The sequence below is a fragment of the Homarus americanus genome, unplaced genomic scaffold (assembly GCF_018991925.1).
Source record: "Homarus americanus isolate GMGI-L3 unplaced genomic scaffold, GMGI_Hamer_2.0 scaffold34921, whole genome shotgun sequence".
Classification (NCBI taxonomy): domain Eukaryota; kingdom Metazoa; phylum Arthropoda; class Malacostraca; order Decapoda; family Nephropidae; genus Homarus; species Homarus americanus.
Window position 1 is genome coordinate 22,780,961 of NW_024741901.1, and position 26,259 is coordinate 22,807,219.

Sequence of the window (26,259 nt, forward strand, 5' to 3'; positions counted from 1 at the left end):
AGGATCATCGTGTCTCCGTCAGGGGGTCGTGGAGTGGTGGTCCAGCAGGCGTCACGGAAGCGTTGTGTGTGGGGACATCTTAGGAGGTAGTGGATAAGGGTGCGGCTGTCGGGTCTTCTGCATAATGCACAAGAGCGTTGCTCAGGGGATGCGGGGATACCAATCTCCCAAGCAAAGTCATACCCAATGATGATACGGGCAGCAATCACGTCCCTTTTCAGTGACCCTTTCCCATAGACATAGGAGAGGTCAGGAAGTTTACGGGGCACATCATACCAGGTGGGCGGGGAGTCCAGGGGGATGGCTGCTTCCCGAGCTGCTCTTTGTTTGCGGCTAATTTGGGTCCTTAGCTGTAAAAGTGTTCGAGGAACAACGTAGTCAGGTGTGGCTTTGTTACAGCCAGTCTTGGCAAGGCCATCTGCTGCCCTCATTCCCCAAGATACCGGCATGACTAGGTATCCATAGGAATGTCACAGGACGGCCTGCATCCTGAAGTGTGGATGTTAACCCTCGTATTCGGAGGATGAGGTCCTTATTTTCCCCTGATCCAAATGCGATCCCGTCGAGAGCAGACCTGGAATCGCAGCAGACAAGCAAGGGGCAGAAACCATCTGCTTCTTCCTCAGCGAGAAGGGCAGCAAGGAGGGCTATTAGGTCCGCCTGAGTGGAGGATGCCCCGTCAGAAACTCTGAGAGAAAGTTTGATAGGTTCAGGGGCATCCGGACAGGAGATGTAGACACCAGCCCCGGCCCGACTTGCAGTGAGGTCAACAGAACCATCAGTGTAGAGGACGACCCTACCTGGGGACCAGTGGGCGATCCTGGAGAGGTGGTATTTGCAGAGAATAACAGGGTTCACGTGGGATTTCGGGAGCGGTCCACTGAGGGTATTCACTTCAGGTTGAAAATCCAGTCAGGGAGAAGGAGACGAACCAACAGCAGGGGTGACAACAATATCAGGCAGGAGGTCGTTTTCCTGAAGGGCTCGGATGAGTGACCCTCGCCACTGTCTTCTAGGTGGAGGTCGGCCTCGGACAGTAGGAGTCAAGTTGGCTTGGACATAGTTGCCCCGAGGATCCCGTAGAATGGAAACGGTACTTTTTAGGTAAAACTCCTGGACACGATCCTGTAAGGGGGAAAACCAAGCTTTTTAGGTGATTTCTGACATCCCACTGAGACGGTTAGGTTAGGCGAGGTTCAATTGCCCATCGTCTATCTGGGAATGGTGTAAGTTATCTGTAATAGCATATACTTGTACATTCTCCGACTATAGTGTTCCTCTACATGGTGGATGACAGCATCTTCTCTCCAGGTTAGATTCTCTGATCCGGGTGACTTAATTAGTTTGATTCATTGTCTTTGTTTCTTGAACAAGTTTGGTATATAGAGAAGTAGAGCGTGTCCACTGAGGAGCCCCAAGGATGATACGAGCAGCTTTCCTCTGGATAACGTCCTTGCTCTTTATTATTCTGCATGAGGATGAATTAGGACTAGAATTTTTAAATTAATCATGAATATTCTCTTTGCTAAGGTCGAGTTCAATTTGGAGGTGACTGACTTCCAACTTGAGTCTGTTTGTTATAGTGTCAAGTTCTTCAAGAGGACACTCACGTAGTCATTGTTATTAATGTTATTGATAGTAAAACAAGGGCTAAAGAAACTCACAGTCTTGTTTACATAATATCATTGTAAAATATACAAGTAACTTTAATATATAAGTACAATACATATGAATACATTATATTAGCAGGAATGCAATGAGTTGAAGAAGGAAAACTTCACCTGACACCCAACAATCACTACTGTTCTCCCCACAAGTCCTCCGCTGTGTCGAAAGAGAAGTATTTTCTTTTTTTACTGTACACCTGTACAAATTCACAAGTTTGACTACTAAGCCAGACACATAAGATGACAGAAATACTCTTAACTTCATGGAAAATCTTGCAGTACGATTCATGGTACTTCTTTGATGATGAATGTATTTATCTGATTCGAAAATATTTAGATATTCATTTGGTTATGCAGTTAACTGTTAACACCTACTGCTGGCGGTTCGTTAACAGGTGTGGCTTACTAGGAAAGCCGGACCAGAATTATCATAATGTTAAAAAAGTAGAGCTTGTGTTGATTTCTCTCAACTTTATACTACAGTATTTGTTCATTTCTCGAACACCTGCACAGGATTTTGGATAAGGTGATATTATACTTGTTGCCATAAAGTTATTAACCTAAACACATCGTTTTTTCCTTTACATCTTAACGATACGTTTCTGTTGTTAACTATTTGCCTCAAGAGATAGATGCAGATATTTACAAAAGATCACAAATAAAATTTATTACACAATATTTACACACAGTCAATATAATTAGGCAAAGAGAATTGTTTAGGTGACCAAGTCGGCCCTGGGATGTGGCCCTGAAGCAGTGGCTGGAGTACCACCCTTCATCAACTCCTTGTCACCTGAGCCACTGAACAAGGACTGGTGGTGTGTCGCCGTCACCCATAAGAGAGAGAATAACGAGTCCAGATAAACATTTGATAATATGCATCGTTCAGACGAAGTACAATGTACATTATAATGTCTTACATGCAAGTAGAAAGTACATCTGAATTGGGAATCATATGTGCTCATCACACACACAAATAAGTGTAGTATTAATCTCGGCGTTTGAGATACAACATATCTCGATAATTGCTCGAATATCTATGTCTGAATTAAGAAGTGTATTATAGACCAAGGAGAAAGCTATGTATAAAATGACGCAAATTGCGACCCTGTCTAGATGTAAAATTCTAAATCTAAAGAATATATAAATCATGAGAAGTAAAGGTTGAATAATGTATAGGAATATTAAACAATCTTCCATGAAACAGACCACAGCGCGAAAACCAAACCAGGTTTCTGTTAATGGCCAGGAACAATAAATATGAGTGTGACTGCAAAAACCACCAATGTTAGCAGAATATAACAGCTACAGTACATGAGTGCCTATGGTATATTATCACAGTAAACTGGGGGCGCAGTTCGACGTGGGAAAACAAAAACAGTTGGTGTATACACATTTCTTATAAAATGCTTTCTCGTTACTCTATTGTTGTTTTATCTGCCAAGAAAATTTGTCAACATGAGCAGTATTAAGTTGTCGCGTTTGTCACCATTCAACACATTCAGTACATACTGTACAACATACACCAACAGGGTACATACAACCACATACAACAGGAGCAACATACACGTCCTTACAACAGGAGCAACATACACGTTCATACAACAGGAGCAACATACACGTCCTTACAACAGGAGCAACATACACGTTCATACAACAGGAGCAACATACACGTTCATACAACAAACTGTAACTGTGGATAAACGACCACTACGTCAAGTACTAATTCACCTCCCAATAGATTTTTATTCGCTCCAGTAATTATAACGTTACCGGATAAGTTGGTTAGCGTAGTGGCTGAGGTTTAAAAGGTTTATGGCTATCTTTGTATGCAAGACTGGCATTATAATTATAATGTATCATATTTTTTTTTGTGAAAACATGTGACGACCTACAGTATATGACTTCTCCAGAGACTAAAATATTTCTTATTGATATGTTTATATTAACTATTAAAGATAAATGTGGTAAAATATATGGCGTGATGTAAACACTAGGATTTACATTTACAGTAGTCACATGTTAAAATGTTTAAGCACCCAGTGTGTAGTAACTTTGGAATATGTATATGAAACATTATGTAATACCAAAATTTGTATACTTTTACCAAATGTTCTCATTAGTTATATTAATATGTAAGTTTGTGTTTATTCATCAGTATTTATAATGCAACTTCATTTAATAATGGTAACTACCGGAGGGCAAATTTGGTTTATGAACAAACTACGATGTTTATTTAGCTCATTAAGACAAGTCAAATTTTAATTTAATTTGTTTTTCGTAAATCGGGTAACAGACGCATATCTAACGTTATTCTATGTATTACTTCAAGAGCGACTAGGATGTTTCTCCAGTGACCTCGTGCACACTGCTCTCACTTATTGTTTATTTTCTCTGTCACGCCACAGTATCATATACATACACGCTACTACTATACTGAATGAGAGCAACAAGTATCTACAGAGTGTTCTCCATGTAAATAGTATTTTGGCGGATTTAGTCACAGCGATGTCACTGAAGGTCTTCTGAGGATCATTTATCCAACAGCAGCACTCATGTGGAGGACCTCGTCCTAAGGTAGAGTCTTACCTGTCATGAAGTAAGTCTTCACGTTTACCAAGAAACTAAGATACAAGAAACTCACAGTAGTGCTCTCGTAAAGGACAGCTCCAGGGGAAAACTGTTCTTTTTTCTTCTAATATTCAAGAAATACATAACCATATTTTGAAAAATATCATCGAACAAAATAAGCTTCCACGTGAAGCATCTGCCATCACTTGGTTGATGCCATCACAAGAGACACCAGCAGCCATGCCAGTGGTCTACGACACTGCCTCTTGCTTCACTTGGTCTTTTCGGTGAAAATGTGACTTGACTTTGACAAGAGATGTTCACTCAGGCTCAGAACGAAAAATAAACATACATGCTTAAAACATTATAAAACCGATAAAACCGATCTGTATATATTTATTTTTTTAAGGGGCAAAGTTGTATTTTGTTAACACTACGTTACAAATACATTAAAGTGTGAAGACAAGATATTTGGTTATCGTGTAAATAATTACTTTTTAATTAAGCATTGTATAGATAATGCTCACAATAATAAAGCATTGATAAAAATACATAGTTATCGTTCTTCACAATGTTTTGCAAATATTGTGTAGAACACAAGTGCTATTTATACTGAATGTACAGACTTATTTAGTATCATTTAGAAAATCAAATGCTTAATAATGAAAGTCTAACTGTTATTAATTAATACTTTTGGTAGAGAGCAACTGCTATTGTGAACTAAACAGGAAAATGTTAGTGTGGACATTATATTTCCGTTTATGAAATTGAGTTCTACAGTATAAACATTTTGGTCAACAGTTCCCTCATGGTGACTGGCGCCGTCCAAAACTAAATTACTACTTTATTACTAAACCTGAAGTACTGCTGTGGTCGACCATCACCTCGTAAACTTTACACAGTTTTTCTTCTCAATAAATAATGTTCCTTTGACGGTCCTCTTTCAATATTGTGTCCGATGTCATCAATAGAATCCAAGATAACTGCTGTACCGTATTTAATCCAAATATCTTCTTGTGTGAAACTTGTGATAGAGTTTCATTGGAAGGTCTCTTGCCAGAGTTGTGTCTGACAAGTGACTGTGGTCCTCGGGATCTGTTGTGTCATTACCATGTGTGACGTCATGCCTGATCCAACGATTACGGCTCATTGGAAGATTTTTTTGCTTGTACTTTTTTGTAATAAGCTTTATGCTAAATTATGTTACAAAAGTTGTGTCAAGTTTTTACCCATTCTATGAACTGTACCGACAACTGCACTGAAAACTTGAGTTGTCCTGAATTAACACTTGTAAATGTTGGTGTGTTATCACGAAGAGTTTATTCCTTGTTACTATCACAGTCATAAACTCTGAGCATTAACCAGAACAGATGTAACGGCAGGAGAGATAGTAGTTGGTAACACTGATCAAGCACGACTTCACCCAGAGCTGGCCAGCCCCTAGAGAGGCCCGCCCGCACACCCCTTCTATGGTGATCCTCTCCTCCATACACTGACACTGACGAAGACATTTCCTAAGATGTAGAGGGAAAGTTTTTCATAAGGTATAAAATCTTCGCTCAGAGGCTCCTACAAGTGTTCGGTGTACATATAGGCGGGATTTTTGTTGCCTCTGGGCAGGCCTTGTGGATGTGGCCCCGGTCGTACTCTTCGCTGGGCCAGGTTGTTGGCTTCCCTTTTGGGGTACACTGGTACTGCAACAGGTCTGTTCCACACCTGCTCCTTCGACGACGCCATCAGGAAGTTGAGGCAATTAGTAAGTGTGAGGATGATGGCGCCTGTATACCACACCATCCTCCACCGCTCCAGCGTCGCCTGCAACAAAATTAATTCATTATTGCTTCGTTACCTTTTTAAGATGAATTAGACAATAAATTATGTATGTCTCGAAAGGAGAGAGGATACATAAGTTCTGCTTTCTGTATAACTGAACAGTAACCCATCTCCACCAAGATTAAATTGCTTTTATTATTAAGTCACTGTGACCTATGTGACGTCATCAACTTAACCACATATACCACTACTGTATTTTTCGTGGAGTTAAAAAAGGCACCATTACCTGTCCGTCGGTGAGGTAGGCGACGTACAGCGGGGAGAGGATCTTAACGGAAGCGCTGATAGTGCCACTGAAGCCAGCGATGGCCGCAGCATGGTTAGGTGCTAACTCTATACCGTTGACGAGGAAGGTAGAGAAGGAGGCGGCCAGGCCCAGCACCACAGCCATGGAGCCCCACACTAACACCGCCACCTGTGAGCAGCTCGACTGGGCTACACCTATGAGACAGCCTGCCGTCACCAGTGCACCTGTAATTAATTAAGTCTTAATATAATTCATCAATCATCTGGAAGAGTGGATGTACTGTACAGTACACTGAACTATGTTATAAAAAGCTCATATGCTCCCGTTCATTCCAAATAAACTCCCATACAATGACTCACGGAATACAACACTTACATATGGTGTTCGCGATGCGACGAACGACAACAGTGGAGCGACGGTTAGTACGTCGGATCCAGTCAGCGAGGGTAGCGTAGACTAGTGCTGTTACCCACATGGCGAAGAGAGCTGTACCCCAGGCCACCCGCACCTGTTGGTGTTAGGTTAAGTTGTTATTTATTGTGTAGCATTTATCATAACTTCTTATTTGTTGAATAATATCTATCACACCTTGTTACTCATTGTACAGTATAAAAAGGCATATTTTCAGTACTTTAAGTTGAGTACCTGGCTGAGGAGGGTGTGTGTGTGTGTGTGTGTGTACTGACCTGATGAGGAGGAACATGAAGGACGGTGACAGTGTACTCCCTGGCGTGGTGTAGTAAGGTGAACCAAGCCCAGGAGAAACCTAGCTCGGCCAACACCACAGCTAACACGTGTCGTGACCTGTGAGACCAACATTTTAGTACGAATATTTCCTCACTGCCTTAATTTATTTATTTATTTATTTCACCACTTATCAGGTTACTAGCCGTTCGGGAGGTTGGCGTATAGTGATAAATACACAGGTTACCGTTGCACATAGTTATACACGTCTACACTGACACTATACTACACAAGATCTGTCACATCGTATATCAATCATAGCAGACATGGTTATGGCGGTCGTGCAGCTCCAACATTTATCTCTGTCTCAAACACAAATATTTACAACAACTATGACCACTGCAAGTCATCTAACCCCATTCCTTATTAGTTGTTAAATCTGTTCCTTGAAGGTAAAGTCCAGGAAGTTTCAGAGTCTCACCAAATATTATAACAGGTGAAGTCTTACACCGCGAGGCTCACTATATATACCTGATCAGATGAGTCCAGGGCACCGGGAGGCCTCGGCCGGCGTGTTGTGCCCCGATAGCAGACGTGATGTGATTCTTCTCCTGTGGCGTAATCCTGGGGTGCTTGGAGGGGTTCTCGGCCACCAGGAGCTGCCACATGAGACACCACACCATCGCCAGTACACCTTGACAGTAGAACAGTCCGCGCCACCCGATGACTGTCACTACCCACTCTGACACTGGTCCACCAAGGGCTGCCCCCACTGCCAGACCTGCAGGAACAAACACACAGTTTACTTTTCCACTTTATGAAACTCCTTCTGCTGTGTACTATAATGCATCCGAGTGGTCTTCAACATAAACAAATATAAGTAGTCTCAACAGTTAACTCTCAAGGTTATTATCAGAGCAAAGTAATGACGATGACCAGCTAAGAGAACTGTAAAGCTAACATCATGTTCTCTGTTTTGTTAATAATTTTGTTTATGTTATTTTTGTAGTTTATGAACTATTTATTGTAACTCACCAGAGTAAGTGTAGGCAACCATGACGGTACGATCTAGGGGCGGCGCCCACTGTGCTATGACGGCCTGCATGGCGGGTATACACACGCCCTGTAACACAACACTTGGTTATACACACATACAATACTCATAACTAACTGGGACACACACACACACACACACACTTTAAGACAACTTGTGTGAGATAACAGAAGTGAGCCAGATTTGGGGCCTTGTTGTGGAGGGGAGTACTGTAACATAACAAAACACAAATTACATAATAACGTATGAATGGAGAATGTGCGAGTATTTTCTTTGGATTCCGGCCACCTTGAATTAAACAATAAAAGCCTTGAAGAAAAAAAAGATGTTGGTGAATCATACACTAAAGAATGACTAAGCAAAAAGGTTCAGTAAATGTGACAACACAAATTAAAAAGAGAACTCAGGGAGGTGATAAAGTCTTAGACCAAAGTTAATGTTTACCTCTGACGCGCCCACCATGATCCGAACGGCCAAGAGCCAGTACGGGCCTAAGATCGCAGCAGTGGGCGTGAGCAAAGTGAGGAGAGCAGCAAAGAAGACGCCCAGCAGCAGTAGCAGCTTCCCGCCCATGACGCCCGCCAGCCGTCCACCCACCAGTTGCGTAAGGATGAAGCCCCAGGAGAAGGCTGATCGTAACCGCTCCTGAAGATCTGCTGGCCACTCGAACTCCCCATTCTGAAGTACACGATAACACCTTAACACACACGATATTGTGACACCTGTACAAGATAGTGACACACCTGTACAAGCTAGTGACACACCTGTACAAGAGTTATACACCTGTACAAGATAGTGACACACCTGTACAAGAGTTATACACCTGTACAAGATAGTGACACACCTGTACAAGAGTTATACACCTGTACAAGATAGTGACACACCTGTACAAGATAGTGCCACACCTGTGCAAGATAGTGACACCTGTACAAGATAGTGACACACCTGTACAAGAGTTATACACCTGTACAAGATAGTGACACACCTGTACATGATAGTGACACACCTGTACAAGATAGTGATACACCTGTACATGATAGTGACACACCTGTACAAGATAGTGCCACACCTGTGCAAGATAGTGACACCTGTACAAGATAGTGACACACCTGTACAAGAGTTATACACCTGTACAAGATAGTGACACACCAGTACAAGATAGGACACACCTGTACAAAATAGTGACACACCTGTACAAGATAGTGACACACCTGTACAAAATAGTGACACACCTGTACAAGATAGTGACACACCTGTACATGATAGTGACACACCTGTACAAGATAGTTACCTGTCAAGATAGTGACACACCTGTACAAGATATTTGTACCTGTACAAGATAGTGACACACCTGTACAGAATAGTGACACACAAACTAATTGCCACCTGTACAAAATAGTGACACACCTGTACAAGATAGTCACACACCTGTACAAGATAGTGACACACCTGTACAAGATAGTTACACCTGTACAAGATATTTGCTATTTGCATAAATTTTTACCTGTACCGAGATGATTTACACACCTGTACAAATTTACACCTTAGTGATGATTTTACCTGTACATATGATGATTTACCTGTAATGCAAGTTACTTACATGTTCCAAGTGATTTAGCACCTGTACATGATATTTACACGCCTGTACAAGATACTGACACACCCTTACAAGATAGTGACACACCTGTACCCAATAGTTACACACTTGAGCGAGATAAGTACTCACCTGTAATCACATCTCGCCCATTCTAACATGCCAATCTAGTTGTTCCCTCGGAGTTCTCAATTATTTGCCGCTAGTTTAACTTTATATTTCATTTTAACCTCCAGTACATAACACACACACACAAATATACTGTATAATACAAGTTGCAGATGAATAATATGAGCACCTACCTAGCTAAACCTAACCTAACTTAACCTATCCTTACCTAATCTCATTCTAAATTAACCTAACCTGACATAATCTAACCTCATGTTAAGACCTCACCATGCATCGAAAAAGATTGCCCAGCTTTTTAAGTTATAGTTTATAAAAAAAAAATCTAGGCACCCGTTTTCTATGATCCGTTATACTGGCGAGAACGTAGGTGAAACGTTCTTATTTCTTAGAGCTTTACGGAAGACAACTTTAACTGTTAATTACCTGCTGGGGTTGAGGACGCTCCACCATGCGGGGTTCAAAACACACTGTAGAGGGGAACTTCTGGTTGGCCAACATTATCTCTCCATTAGCGTTCTTCCTCACATGTTCCTGCAACACGAGGCGAGAGGCGGTGTACTGACTATTGCTTATTGTAGTGTGTAGAGTAACAAACTTATATCACAGTTTGTTACCATACTAGATCTACTCACAGGTTATATTGTAGAGGAAATTAAACATCTTTATATATCTTAACTCAAAATAAAACCCCAGACAAAAGAATTTAGTTTATATAACAACAGACATGGCGGCTGGCTCAACATGTCATCATTCATGAGCTGATCAACTGCTATTTGTTCAAGATTTGTGCCCACATACTTATTAAGACTCTAGGTAATATTACTATGGACACCTCAACACACAATTTCTCTCTTTATTATAGCATGTTGTTAATTGACCATCATAACGAGTTAGTAAATAATGCTTAGTGTAACTTACCGCCGATTCGTTTTCACCATCTTCGTCTTCTTCATCGTCTTCATCACCATCCTCATCATCATCATCGTCATCGTCGTCATCATCATCATAAAGAGACTCGTCGCTGTCACTATCACTGTCAGAATGATCATAAGGGCGGGAGGAACCATTGTGGTGTAGGTAGCGACGGCCCTCAATGTATTCCCGGGAGTCGTTGCCGTAGAAGTGTAAGGCATCCAGTTCCGCTGAGTTGTATTCTCTCGCCTCGTTACTGTCGTCCTCGTCTTCGTCACTTTCCTCACTGGACTCCTCGCTAGACTCGCTGGACTCGCTGGACTCGCTGGACTCGGTGCTCAGAGACTCGCTGGACGACGATGACGATGAACTGGACGATGAAGATGATTCACTCTCAGAGGAGTTTGAGTTTGTTCCATTAACATCCCAGTCGTCACTTAGGTACCAGATGAGGCTTCCGTTAGTAGTTCCGTTATATATGTCTGTACCGTTAATTTGACCAAGTTCAAATATGTCTGTACCGTTAATTTGACCAAGTTCAAATATGTCTGTACCGTTAATTTGACCAAGTTCAAATATGTCTGTACCGTTAATTTGACCAAGTTCAAATCTGTCTGTACCGTTAATTTGACCAAGTTCAAATCTGTCTGTACCGTTAATTTGACCAAGTTCAAATCTGTCTGTACCGTTAATTTGACCAAGTTCAAATCTGTCTGTACCGTTAATTTGACCAAGTTCAAATCTGTCTGTACCGTTAATTTGACCAAGTTCAAATCTGTCTGTACCGTTAATTTGACCACGTTCAAATCTGTCTGTACCGTTAATTTGACCAAGTTCAAATATGTCCGTACCGTTAATATCTCCTTCATTTATTTGACCTAGTTCCACTGCTTCTCTCTCTTTTTGTGTAGTATTCCTGACCTTGCCTGGCTCACAGTCGTCAGTGGGCGAGCATCCCTGAGTGTCGTGTTCGTCGCTGGTGTTGGCAGAGTTCAGATGCTTGTCCTCGACGGATCTCTTCTTGTGGGTTCGTTTAGCGTTTGCAGCGCCACCCAGGGAGCTGTGTGTGGCTAACCTGTCATGTGTTGACGCTGTGACGGTGATGACATCACTGATCAGTGATGTATGGGTGTTTTCTGCGTCAACTGTTGTGGTTGTCTTGTGGCTGGAGGTAGTTTGTGGAGTACTGGGTGGGAAAGGAGTGTTAAATTTAGTTGAAGGAGAAACATTCATTGCATCTGAAGATGTTCCTTGTCCTGTAGTCGTTAGGGTAACATCTTGTTGGTGAGGGAACTGTTTGTCATCGTTCCTTGCCGTGCTAGACGTCATGCTTCCTTGAGCTGCTGTAAATTGTTTTACCTCTGACGGTGAAGCAGCAACATTTTCTGGAGAAGTTGTGGTGACAATGTGGTGTTGGGAAGGTGTAGTCACTCCGGGAAGTTGTAGTGTTGTCTTCGGTTCAGGATGTTGAGGTGTTGTCACTTCTGAATGTTGAAGTGTTGTCCTCATTTCTGTCACTGAAGGTGTTGTTGAAGTGTTGTCCTCATTTCGGGATGTTGAGGTGTTGTCACTCCAGGATGTTTAGGTGTTGTTACTTCAGGATGTTGAGGTGTTGTCCTCATTTCAGGAAGTTGTAGTGTTGTCTTCACCTCAGGATGTTGAGGTGTTGTCACTCCAGGATGTTTAGGTGTTGTTACTTCAGGATGTTGAGGTGTTGTCCTCATTTCAGGAAGTTGTAGTGTTGTCTTCACCTCAGGATGTTGAGGTGTTGTCATTTCAGGATGTTGAGGTGTTGTCATTTCAGGATGTTGAGGTGTTGTCACTTCTGAATGTTGAGGTGTTGTCCTCATTTCAGGGAGTTGTAGTGTTGTCTTCACCTCAGGATGTTGGGGTGTTGTAACTTCAGGATGTTGAGGTGTTGTCACTTCAGGAAGTTTCAGTGTTGTTCTCACTTCAGGATGTGGAGGTGTTGTCCTCATTTCAGGATGTTGAGGTGTTGTCACTTCAGGAAGTAGTGGTGGTGTCACTTTACTCTTGGTGGTGGTCGTCGCCATCAATTCATGATGATCAGGTGACATTGCTGTGACGTCATCACTGGTGGAGTGGAAGATATTTTCAGCCATGGTTGATGCAACAATTTCTGCTCGCGGGGAGTTTTGGTTTTTCAAAAGAACAAAAGTCTTGCTTTGAGGAACATCCGTTGTGAGTACTTCGTGTTCGGGAAAATGTGTGGACACTTCATCTAACTCAGAGATGCCAGTGAAGAGTTGACCAGCAGAGGTGAAGGTTTCTAGACCCGAGTCATCGTTAAGTCTTGTGGTGTAGAACAACTCACTATCAGGACTGGAGGTGTCCGTCAGGTCAGATAAAACAGTAGTCGCCGCATCACCGTCTGGTGTGGTCAACGTGGCGTCATGCAGTGAAGGGTGTCCGCCTCTATCAATATCTCCCGGGACGTTCATCAAGTGGGAAGTGTCGCCGTAGGTGGCATGTTGCGGGAGGGTCATAATGAACCCATCATCATCGTGAACGTTGCCTGCCTGTAATTGGGTCGTCCCTGGCACCATTTTGTAGAGACCGGCTTCCTTACCCTCCCTGATGGGGCCTATAACATCCCCGTGACCCACCACAGAGCGTGATGGGATGGAGCCCACGTCAGAGGCTGCCTCACCTTCGTCAGGTGGGTCACTCCCCAGGTGTACCGTTGGGCCCTCCTTCATTACAGGTTGGATCCCCATACTCGAGATGCCATAGTCCTGGCCGTCAATGGCCGTGTGGTTGACCATGACCGGCAGCGCCACCAGGAAGTTGAGCTGCAGCATGTAAATATTGACGAAGCCGAGGAAGCCCATTAAGACGAGAATGTGTCTGGTAGCAAGTGATGTTTTGCTCGAGGCCTCTCCAGCAGCAGCAGGCGTCGACCCACAGGTGCCTGCCTCCATGGTCGCCTCGTTTGTACACCCTGTAATACACACACACAGCGTCAGTGGTCATCATGCCCGGACATAACACGTAAATAAGTGTTCTCACTCATAAAAAACTGACCCATTCAGACACACATAAACTATAACACATCACGTACACAAACATAACTTTACTCACTTATGGAATATAAACTAACAAAACAATCATGAAACAAATATTCATTAACATAAGAAAATTAATCTATTACATGTACAGCTACTGAAAGTGAGGAAGATAGACGACAAGTAGAGAGAGAAGATAAGTATGGAAGCTTGAAATGTTATGGTTGTGGGCAAGTGACCAATGACATCCCAGTGGACTACTGCACCACCCTCGTCATCGCCACCTCCTGCCACCTGCAGCCCCCCACCCAACTCGCGCAGTCCGCCACTACAACAAAATTCAGCTCATAAGAGCCCGCACCGATAGATATAAGAACAGCACCATCCCATCTATTGTTAAAATAATAAACAACTCCTGATTTATGTACTGTGCAGCCCTGTAAATGTATTCAATGCATATTATATCATTATGTCTAAATCAAATGTAAGTCTGTATATTTTCAGCTACCGGCTGCAACTCTATTAATAAACCGTTTATTATTATTATTAGTATTATTATTATTATTATATTGAACACTCCATAACAGAGTCCTGCACCCTGTTGAGTGACGGGTGATACCCAGAACTGGGGTAAGTACTTGGCAAACGGAAGTGTTGTTGTATGCAGAGGATGAAGAATGAGCACCACTGTCATGACTTAAAGAACAATGGCGATTATTATTACTTGTAAAGGTCACACAGTCTGGGTTTAATAACGACATGACTTTTTTTTTCTTGGAGCGGAAGTTTGTGTGAGGACCCAGCGCAGCGTCTCTAGGTGAAAGGTAAGTACGCTAGAACAAAGTCCGTTATATATAAAAACCTTCTTCTAACGGACTATATGAGAGAGGGTAGTATGTTATATATGAAACCTCCTAACGGACTATATATAAAAGGTTAGTCCGTTAGACCAAAATCCGTTATATGGAGGTTTCACTAAATCTGAGTTTTAGGAAAGTTCAGTGCTCTGTTCCTGCTCTAGAATCAGATATACTGTAACTCAGTAATGGTTTCCTTTTATTCACCGGAGTAACGAAGCAAAAGACTCTAGGAACAGCACTCGTACCCCATAAACTTCCACTCTTTGGCTGACCTTCACGTTTTTGTAACAACTTTCCTCTCATACACTTGAGAAGCATCAGGTAGCGTCGACGATAATTCCCCCAAACTCTCATGGATAGTTCCTGCTTAATCTGGTTGACTCTCAGAAGACCTTGAGAGGAAGTCGCTCCCAGAAAAAGTTGATGGAGGACCTTCAAACCGATTGGGGTTAAGCTCGATCTACCCTCATCATCATCATCATCATCATCATCATCATCATCATCATCATTATCATCATCATCATCATCATCATCATCATCATCATCATCATCATCATCATCGTCGTCATCATCAGCACATTCACGTTTCCAAACATTTGAATTTTAAACACAGTAATATTTAGTATCTAAATAATGTGAATTACATGAAAGCGCTTGGGAACTTGGTGTTTTCTTGTTCCCTTGTGGTTATCAGCATATACCTGGATCACGCGCACCTACAAAATAAAATTACGATAAAGAAATAATAAAAAGAAGGTAAGATGACAGAGTGTGTGGCGGACAGCATCATGTGCGTCTAGCCTCGCGGAAGGTGAGTTGTACAAGAATGGATGAGGCACCGCCCAGTGTCCACTGTCCTGTGTGTCTACTTTCCACCAGGGAAGGAAGGTCGGCCAGTCTAGTGTAGTAGAACAACCGGACTTCCTTCCTTCCTTCCTTCCTTCCCAGGCCTCCCAGGTCGCCCGTGGCCCACATCTACTATAGTACCAGTGTGTGGTGGAGGACAACTAGGGTGTGGGTGTTGGAGGTAGATGACAGGTGAGGTATGGGCGTAGGAGGTAGATGACAGGTGAGGTATGGGCGTTGGAGGTAGATGACAGGTGAGGCATGGGCGTAGGAGGTAGATGAGAGGTGAGGCATGGGCGTAGGAGGTAGATGACAGGTGAGGCATTGGCGTAGGAGGGAAGTGAGGTATTAGGTGAGGATGTAGCAAGTGTGTTATCACGGTAAGTTGAACTAATGTGTATCCGAGACGCTACACCATCACTCGCCACAACACAGTATACACAATCTTTCCGCTGTGGTAGATCCGTCATCCATGAGGCTCCCTTCCTCCTAAGTAAATATATCAGTCTGGATACTTTTCTCACAAGTTCTAAATTTCTTCACTTTCTACTTGGCTCACTAAAATATTTCGTTGAGTTTGTAGGATAATCCGTATTGCAGATGTTCTTGTGTCTTACCCGCCATTAACATAGCTGGCCGGGATCAACCTATATACATTATGCTAACACACAGGTAACTATCTTAAATTCGGTCATTATTTACACGTAGGATTCTTCAATAATTTTGGTCTGAATAATTTTTCGTCAAAGAAAGAGTTTATTGTGTTTTAAGATTTGATTCATTTGTTTTAGAATATTCAGCAGTTGTGGAGGTGGTGTGTGTGCGTGTGTGTGTGTGTGTGTGTGTGTGTGTGTGTTGTGGAGAGAGAGAACACATAAGGTAGCTAACACTGTCCTCCACACTCCATCACACACACACACACAACAATGGTATACGTGAATTAATTTTGTTCTCTACCAAACTTGCTGCTAAATGTTACCTTCTGAGCCACATAATGTTTTTCATGTCAGGCGTTGTTGAAATACTGTATTACATCGGTCTGTAGTTTGTGTTTTGTAGTGTTTGCTTTGTTTGTGTTGTAGTATGGTGTTTCTGTTGTGTGTTGCAAGTGTTGTAGTGTGTATGTAGTGTTGTTTGTGTTGTGGATAGTACACTCGTGTATTTCGTATTTTTTTGCCTTTGGTTGTGTTCACGACGTGTAGTGTAAGTATGGCTGAGGAAACGAACCGGCACTAACCGTGAAGACGTGGGTTAGACAAACAAAATACTGACCAAGGAACTTCACCTAACTCTAACACTAGTCTACCACCGCCAGACCTTAGTAAAAATAAACAAAAAACTCCTCACTGTAGAGTAAGAATCTTATTTTAGGTATTATAAGAAAACTAACACTAAACAATGTCATGTGGGTATCAACTGAACCTTGGGATTATTTTTATAGTTTTGTAATGTCAGTTCGTGATCTGACCACCGGAGTACACCATCATAGACATAGGTCAACCAAGGTGGCGCCTCTGACCACCGGAGTACACCATCATAGACATAGGTCAACCAAGGTGGCGCCACGGTTGACATGTTAATCGTGAGCAATGTTTACGAGTCAGATGATCTCCTCTAATGTCCTTAAAAACGCTATATTTTTTTTAGTTAGTTATGCAGTTCTGAAATGTTGTTGTGGTCACAGTGCAATAGATAGGCATTCTAGGTTAGGTTAGGTTAGGTTAGGTTACTTCACCACTAAACGAAATCTCAGACCTATTCACGTCTTTGCCGGGTTACCATGATGTTTAATTCTCTACTGATATAAAAAATTCCATCTTCCTGTACAATATTCACTGTTAATTCCTGTTCATTTATTTCCTCGACTATTCTATTGATATTTATAAGAATATCGGTCACTTTTGGAGTACATCTATAAGTAACTGTGAAGGTGTGTATAAGTTTATCAAGTAAATAACAGTGTTAAGGCTAAACTAACATTATTTCCAATCACTCGTTACTGTTATCACAATGAGACATAAAAAAACGTTAACAACTGAAGGCTGCCAAAAACTGGTATAATATTAGCACAGAAGAAGAAGTTATGCGGAAATATGAGAGTAGAAAATGGAATGAGGCGACGAGGGTTGAGAAAGGTCAGGCGTAGGGAGTCGGTGGTGGTGATGGTGGTTGAAGGTTACTACCACCACCACACTACCACCACCGCCACTATACTACCACTGTCATCACCACCACTACACTACCACCACTATCATCACCACTACACTACCACCACTATCATCACCACCACTACACTACCACCACTATCATCACCACTACACTACCACCACTATCATCACCACCACTACACTACCCGTAACGCCACACTAACGCCACCTGTTGACTGTCATGTGCATATATCTCTCTCGACCTTCTTCCTGTGTTAAACCTTTATCCCTTCCTCCTCAACCTCCTCCTCTTCCTCTTCCTCCTCCTCCTCTTCCTACTCCTTCTCCCACTTTTTCTCTCCTTCATTTTCTTCTTCTTCCACCTCCTCTTCCCTCTCCCTCTCCACCTTGCCATCTCCTCTTCTCCCTCATTCTCCTATTTTTTCTCCTTCTCCTCCTACCCTCTCTTCTTCCGTCACACACACACACACACACACACACACACACACACACACGCACACACACACACACGCACACATACACACACACAAATAAAAATACGTTATATATGTTTGGGGTCACCTGAAGATTAGTCCCCCCCAGCTAATCTCACCTTAAGAATAGCCATAATAACGGTAACCTACAGCTACCTAACCTAACCGAACCAAACTGTATATGTATGATGTATAGGTGCACTATGTATACCTAGATTGTCTTTGTATACATGATGAATGAATGAACTTTGTTATGACGATCTTACTGAATAACAGTGTATTTAGCTTCATGAGTTATGTCCGGGCGAGATGCCTGGGACGTCACCTGGGCTACCGTAAGCTCCGCCTATCTGAGCTGAGCGTGGGACCCTGTTGGTCTCTGGCTCCTGAGTAGTCTAAGAGCAGCAGGTTTTTAACATAGTCTCGCCTCTGTGTGGGATGTGCCCTTATGCTGGGTGAGGGAGGGATGAGGGAGAGGTGAGGGAGGGAGAAGGTGGGATGAGGGAAGGAGGTGAGGGAGGAAGAAGAAGGTGGGATGAGGAAGAGTGAGGAGGGATGAGGGGAGAGGTGAGGGAGAGGTGGGATGAGGTGAGGAGGTGAGGGAGGGAGAAGAAGGTGGGATGAGGGAAGGAAGTGAGGGAGGGATGGGCTAGAGATGAGGGAGGGAGATAGGGTGAGAAAGAGGGTGTCTGGTGACGGAGGAAGGAAGATAAACTACGGTGTATACGACAAAGAGGCGGTGTACATGGGGGGCGGTGTACATGGGGGGCGGTGTGTACGTGGGGGGGGCGGTGTACATGGGGGGCGGTGATCGTGTTGCTCTCACTGTTGCTGTACACAAGGGCACGAGGGGGAGACAAAGAACAACTCTGTATAAGGAAATTGAACTTTGTCTTTCATGGTAGTACACAAACTTGACCTCTGACCTCAGACCGGGTCACGCCTCCTGCTGTTCACTTCCCAGTATGTATTTCACACGACGTGGAAGATGACCTTGACAGCTTAACATATGGTAAACAAGAGCAGTAGTCGGGCAAACCGTGCCCCTCGGATTTCATTTTTTTTCTAGCGGCCAACATTACAACACACGTTAGTTCACGACAGATGACCAGACATGACTAATTTCTTTAATACCAATAAAAGACGGCCAGTGTACAGAGATGTGAGAGGGCCAGTGTACAGAGATGTGAGAGGGCCAGTGTACAGAGATGTGAGAGGGCCAGTGTACAGAGATGTGAGAGGGCCAGTGTACAGAGATGTGAGAGGGCCAGTGTACAGTTAATGTATTCCTCCTGCTACAGCTCAAGGGTGATGCTAGCAGTAATCTAATCTTAGTGTTAGTCTTTTGAATAACAAGTATCGCAAGGTAACTGTGTTGTGTTGTGGTGTTGTGTTATTGTTGTGTTGTGGTGTTGTGTTATTGTGGTGTTGTGGTGTTGTGTTATTGTGGTGTTGTGGTGTTGTGTTGTGGTGTTGTGTTATTGTTGTGTTGTGTTTATGTTATTGTGGTGTTGTGGTGTTGTGTTATTGTTGTGTTGTGTTTGTGTTATTGTGGTGTTGTGTTGTTTGTGTTGTGATGTGTTGACGGGTAGTATAGAGGCTCACCACCACCACCACGACTACCACCACCACTACAACCACCACAACTATCACCACTATCACCACTACCTGTTCTCCCACTTCCTGTGTCGGAGGCTGAGGTGATACACACGCACTACCTACACCAGGAATAAGTGTCAAGTTGAAGCGAGAGCAAATGTTTTATGAAGTATGACCATGTTATTTTATGTTATGTTATGTTGTGTTGTGTTGTGTTATGACCATGTTATCAAGACTAAAGAAGGGATCCCCCACTAGTCTCCTCCCCTCGTCACAGTGGCCATAATGAAGGATCCCCCACTAGTCTCCTCCCCTCGTCATGGTGGCCATAATGAAGGATCCTCCACTAGTCTCCTCCCCTCGTCATGGTGGCCATAATGAAGGATCCCCCACTAGTCTCCTCCCCTCGTCATGGTGGCCATAATGAAGGATGCCCCACTAGTCTCCTCCCCTCGTCGTGGCCATAATGAAGGATTCCCCACTAGTCTCCTCCCTCGTCATGGTGGCCATAATGAAGGATCCCCACTAGTCACCTCTCCTCGTCACAGTGGCCATAATGAAGGATCCCCACTAGTCTCCTCCCTCGTCATGGTGGCCATAATGAAGGATCCCCACTAGTCTCCTCCTCGTCCAGGTGGCCATAATGAAGGATCCCCACTAGTCTCCTCCTCGTCATGGTGGCCATAATGAAGGATCCCCCACTAGTCTCTTCCCTCGTCATGGTGGCCATAGGATCCCACTAGTCTCCTCCTCGTCATGGCCATAATGAAGGATCCCCACTAGTCTCCTCCCTCGTCATGGTGGCCATAATGAAGGATCCCACTAGTCTCCTCCCCTCGTCATGGTGGCCATAATGAAGGATCCCCACTAGTCTCCTCCCCTCGTCATGGTGGCCAATGAAGGATCCCCACTAGTCTCCTCCCCTCGTCATGGTGGCCATAATGAAGGATGCCCACTAGTCTCCTCCCCTCGTCATGGTGGCCATAATGAAGGATCCCCACTAGTCTCCTCCCCTCGTCATGGTGGCCATAATGAAGGATCCCCCACTAGTCTCCTCCCCTCGTCATGGTGGCCATAATGAAGGATCCCCACTAGTCTCCTCCTCGTCATGGTGGCCATAATGAAGGATCCCCACTGTCTCCTCCTCGTCATGGTGGCCATAATGAAGGATGCCCACTAGTCTCCTCCTCGTCATGGTGGCCATAATGAAGGATCCCCACTAGTCTCCTCCTCGTCATGGTGGCCATAATGAAGGATTCCCCACTAGTCTCCTCCCTCGTCATGGTGGCCATAATGAAGGATCCCCACTAGTCTCCTCCCTCGTCATGGTGGCCATAAGGATCCACTAGCCCCCGTGTGCAAATGAAGGATCCCCACACTCCTCCTCGTCATGTGGCCATAATGAAGGATCCCCACTAGTCTCCTCCCCTCGTCATGGTGGCCATAATGAAGGATCCCCCACTAGTCTCCTCCCCTCGTCATGGTGGCCATAATGAAGGATCCCCACTAGTCTCCTCCCTCGTCATGGTGGCCATAATGAAGGATCCCCCACTAGTCTCCTCCCTCGTCACAGTGGCCATAATGAAGGATCCCCTAGTCTCCTCCCCGTCAGGGCCATAATGAAGGATCCCCACTAGTCTCCTCTCCTCGTCATGGTGGCCATAATGAAGGATCCCCACTAGTCTCCTCCCTCGTCATGGTGGCCATAATGAAGGATCCCACTAGTCTCCTCCTCGTCATGGTGGCCATAATGAAGGATTCACTAGTCTCCTCCTCGTCATGGTGGCCATAATGAAGGATCCCCCACTAGTCTCCTCCCCTCGTCATGGTGGCCATAATGAAGGATCCCTCTAGTCTCCTCCCTCGTCACAGTGGCCATAATGAAGGATCCCCACTAGTCTCCTCACTCGTCATGGTGGCCATAATGAAGGATCCCCACTAGTCTCCTCCCTCGTCATGGTGGCCATAATGAAGGATCCCCACTAGTCTCCCCTCGTCATGGTGGCCATAATGAAGGATCCCCACTAGTCTCCTCTCCTCGTCATGGTGGCATAATGAAGGATCCTCACTAGTCTCCTCCCTCGTCATGGTGGCCATAATGAAGATCTTACTAGTCTCCTCCCTCGTCATGGTGGCCATAATGAAGGATCCCCACTAGTTCCTCCCCTCGTCATGGTGGCCATAATGAAGGATCCCCCACTAGTCCCTCTCCTCGTCATGGTGGCCATAATGAAGGATCCCCACTAGTCCTCCTCGTCATGGTGGCCATAATGAAGGATGCCCACTAGTCTCCTCCCTCGTCATGGTGGCCATAATGAAGGATCCCTCACTAGTCTCCTCCCTCGTCATGTGGCCATAATGAAGGATCCCCCACTAGTCTCCTCTCCTCGTCATGGTGGCCATAATGAAGGATCCCCAATCTCCTCTCCTCGTCATGGTGGCCATAATGAAGGATCCCCTAGTCTCCTCCCCTCGTCATGGTGGCCATAGAAGGATGCCCCACTAGTCTCCTCCCCGTCATGGTGGCCATAATGAAGATCTACTTCTCCTCCTCGTCATGGTGGCCATAATGAAGGATCCCCACTAGTCTCCTCTCCTCGTCATGGTGGCCAATGAAGGATCCCCACTAGTCTCTCCCTCGTCATGGTGGCCAGAAGGATCCCCACTAGTCTCCTCCCCTCGTCATGGTGGCCATAATGAAGGATCCCTCACTAGTCTCCTCCTCGTCATGGTGGCCATTAAGTAAACAACCATTACAATTGGTTATTCAATGTTTACGTTTACTCTGTGTTCCTATTTTATTTGTGATTAATTGAAGACTGTCAGTTAGCTTGCCGTACTGTTTACTATTGTTGTACAGTATTAACCCCAGTTCAGTGTGGCGGTATTTCCTGAATAGTAAAAAAAGAGAAGGACGTATTAATGGTTCCTGTATGACTGTCACGTTAAGTAAGTCTGTCTCCCCGTCCCGGTAAACCTTCATTACTCCTTAATAATCAAAATGTTAACAAGTTTTTTTAAGTAAGTCATTTGTTATTTTAATATTGTCTTGGTGTGTGTGTGTGTGTGTGTGTGTGTGTGTGTGTGTGTGTGTGTGTGTGTGTGTGTGTCACTCCACACTAAACAGAAATCTCTGCAGATAGACAACATTAATATATATATCTATCAGCGGCTAGTTTTTCAGGTGAACTTTGAACAGTAGTGAACATAGCGGCTGGTTAAGTGTTTCCTTGACGGACATGTAACACGGAACACAAGTTCATTTTACGCCTTAAATAAACTAGATAAGATTTAATGTTCATTTAAGAGGTGAAGATTCTGACGCAGCGAGTAATGTTTATTAAAGCATTGTTATTGACTCTGCAGGAGTTGTGGTGGAGGTGGTGTGTGGAGGGGTGGTGTGTGGTGGAGGAGGTGGTGTGTGGTGGGAGGAGGGGGTGGTGTGTGGTGGAGGAGGGTGGTGTGTGGAGGAGGGGGTGGTGTGTGGTGTGTGGAGGAGGGGGTGGTGTGTGGTGGAGGAGGGGTGGTGTGTGGTGGAGGAGGGCGGGTGGTGTGTGGAGGAGGGGGTGGTGTGTGGTGGAGGGTGGTGTGTGTGGTGGGAGGGTGGTGTGTGGTGGAGGGGGGGTGGTGTGGGGTGGAGACGTGGAGGTGGGGTGTGTGGGTGGTGTGTGGTGGAGAGTGTGGTGTTGGTAACACAAGTTACATGTACTATTATAAACACAAGATGACACAGCAGTATGATGATACAGCCAGCAACAACCAGCAGGAAAGGCGAGGCGAGGCGAGGCGGGCGCGAGAGGAGGGAGGGAGGGAGGCGGGGCAAGGAGAGAGGAAGGGAGGACTAGGGTGCGGATGTCTGCCAGCTCCATCACTGTACCTACGACTACAAACAGTATGTCAAGGAGACGTGATAATATCTTTTCTGGCCGTGGGAAGGTAGGAAGGCACCCGGAACACCTTGTCTTTAGCCGCCGAGTTGAGGTCACGGCAGACGGAGGGTCATGCCCTTCTGTGGTCGAGGAAAACATTGGTGGGTGACGGCCGCGTGGTAACAACTGAGTATGTTATTTAGTAACGATGTGTCTCTCATGTAAAGCGAGATAAGAGGAGGGCAGTTGACGGTGTGAGGAGGTCAACACTGATCACCATCTGTACCTCAATATTTCCTGTTTATCTTTTAACTAAAACTTTATGACACCAAGTTCCCCAGACATAATTTCTTCGGAAAATCGGCAATTAAAGATAAATGCAAATAAAATTTTAGATTTTTCTTAAACATCTGTATATATATATATATATATATATATATATATATATATATATATATATATATATATATATAGGAACTGTCAAGTGATGTAATATAATAATGGAACAGAATCTTTAACCCTTTAAGGACGGTGATTTAACCCTTCAGGACTCATAAGTTTAAAAAATACATTTTACATGTAAATAAAAGAGATAAAAATAATGGCCAGCAGAAGAGCGGAACAACAAGTAGACACGATAATAAAGGCTGGTGTTTCTCCTGAAGGCGCCGACACCAAACACCCGGGCAGACAAACATCATGAATAAAGAATTTTGCGAGAGAAAATTCTAGAAATAAAAAAATACTAGTCACCTAAAGCTTATCGTTGAAGGATAAATATTTTCCTGGTGAAACGAAGATATTAACATTCAACACCATCTTGGTCACAAACCTCGATATGTGGAGCTGAGACTTGGAGTGTGACGTCAAGGGATGAAAGTAGAATGGTGGCCACAGAGGTGAAAGTTTTCCGACATATATTTAATCAAACAAGAAAAGGCAGAATAAGAAACGATGCTTTAACCCTTTTGAAGATGATGATTTAAGAGAAGATCTTTGGCCTAAAACAACAATTTATTAGAAGAGAAATGTGTATACAGAGAGATGGACTGTGAGGTGGAGAGAGTGGAGGCACACGCCCAACACCTAACATGGCTTTACTTGGGAGACGTGAGGAGAGAGAGAGAGAGGACTGCCAGGAAGACTCAGGTAAAAGCGGGAAGCTAATATACGAGAAATATTAACAAAAACATACTGGAGTGACTGGAGTAGGAAGGAGTGTTGTAAGACAGGAAAGAGTGACCCACAGGACAGGTGGGTGAAAGTCTATCTGTAGTGATAAAAACACATGAATTATACGTGTCCATGTGCATCTCAACCCACACAGCTGCCTAATGTTATGTATAGTCACTGTACCAGGTATAAGTGCAGGTAACTGTACCAGCAGGAGAGAGGTGGTGGCGGCCTCTATGACGTCGAGTAGCAGGAAAATACTGATGATAAAGATATTCGTGAGCCTAGGATCACCAGGTATATATTTTCCCCGTGTTGGTGGTGGGTTAGTGAACTAGGAGTGTATAACGTGTACAAGCTTGACGCGTTAGTTCGGGTCATCAATGGTGTAAAGGCGTCAGTGTGTTTGATCATCACGATATTCGGTAAACACATCAGTCACCACTTGAAACGATTTCTTTTAAATCTTCCAAGTAATCGAGAGGAAGGACTTATAACATCACTTCTTGCAAAGATTTGAAAGCAAAACTAAACCTTGACTCGTATATTGACAGAAAGTTTGTTATAAAAGTTAAATCTATTTTGTGGTTAAGGACGAGAAGATCACTAATAAGAGACAAGCATAACAGAGAAGTTAGGTTAGGTTAGGTTAAATTAGGTTAGGTTAGGTTAGGTTATGAGCTATCATCACATGAGGAGAAGGTGTTGTTGTGGACAGCTCTGCGCGTCAGCCTCCTACACTGGTGCGGTCTGATCCACTTCTTGTTAAGTTGGGGAGTTTAAGGTAAACACTGTTACCACTTACAATAGTCCCGACTTCTAAATATACACACAAGGAAATAATCAGCTTAATAAGGTGAAAGTCATTCTCCTTGTCATTTCCAGCATGATAAGAAAACAATAAGCCGGAAATAATACGGAATAAACTAAGGGGTTCAAGGTAGGCTCAAGTAAATGTCGGAACGCGGGATACCTACAAATGGCCCAAACAGTAGTACCAACACGGGGAGGATCTAGAGAAAAACTACCTCAAGGTCACTTAAACCTTACCCAACAGTTTTATGGCGGCGAGTAACCTGATGGAGGAACTTATATAAACACCTGCAGCCTCCTTCTCCCTCTCCTCCTCCTCCAACCTTCTTTCCTCTCTCCCTTCCTCTCAGATCAACTAGTTCAAGATGAGTGAGGTGAATTAACAACAACAACCAACAATAACAACAATAAAGACTCAAATACATTATATATAGAAAACCCACATAATAATCCTCATTGTATTAATATTGACTTCAGCTACGTGTCTTATCTCCCCAAAGCAACAACACAGCCCCGGGCCACAGGTTTCACCTCCCCATACTCACACTGATCAACTCGGGGCACCTTCACGAGTCACCTTCACTCTACAGTCAAAACACTTTATACAGTTTACACACAGAAATAATGTTAGTATTATACTCTTAAATAGTATTGTATGAGTGTTACTGGATATAGATGTAGGAACAACAACAATAACTCCTGTGGTGGCAGCAGTACCACCATCTTCAGGAGCAGTAGACC

The 26,259-nt window shown here is 43.9% G+C and overlaps 1 protein-coding gene across 2 annotated transcripts in view; it reads right to left on the bottom strand.

Moving 5' to 3' along the window:
• Positions 1-4,618: 4,618 nt before the first annotated feature.
• Positions 4,619-26,259, bottom strand: part of LOC121876183 — a 50,952-nt gene continuing 29,311 nt past the window's right edge. The window contains exons 3-13 of one of the 2 annotated variants that reach the window (XM_042381145.1): positions 12,239-13,653; positions 11,205-12,200; positions 10,698-11,171; positions 10,203-10,310; positions 8,501-8,734; positions 8,038-8,125; positions 7,534-7,783; positions 7,005-7,122; positions 6,694-6,826; positions 6,298-6,542; positions 4,619-6,053 (exon numbers count right to left, since the gene is read on the bottom strand). In XM_042381145.1, coding sequence (XP_042237079.1) covers positions 5,808-6,053; positions 6,298-6,542; positions 6,694-6,826; positions 7,005-7,122; positions 7,534-7,783; positions 8,038-8,125; positions 8,501-8,734; positions 10,203-10,310; positions 10,698-11,171; positions 11,205-12,200; positions 12,239-13,653 — 4,307 coding nt within the window. In that variant the 3' untranslated portion in view covers positions 4,619-5,807. Of the gene's footprint in view, positions 6,054-6,297; positions 6,543-6,693; positions 6,827-7,004; positions 7,123-7,533; positions 7,784-8,037; positions 8,126-8,500; positions 8,735-10,202; positions 10,311-10,697; positions 12,201-12,238; positions 13,654-26,259 lie in introns of both variants that reach the window. The other variant, XM_042381144.1, reaches the window with a different exon arrangement.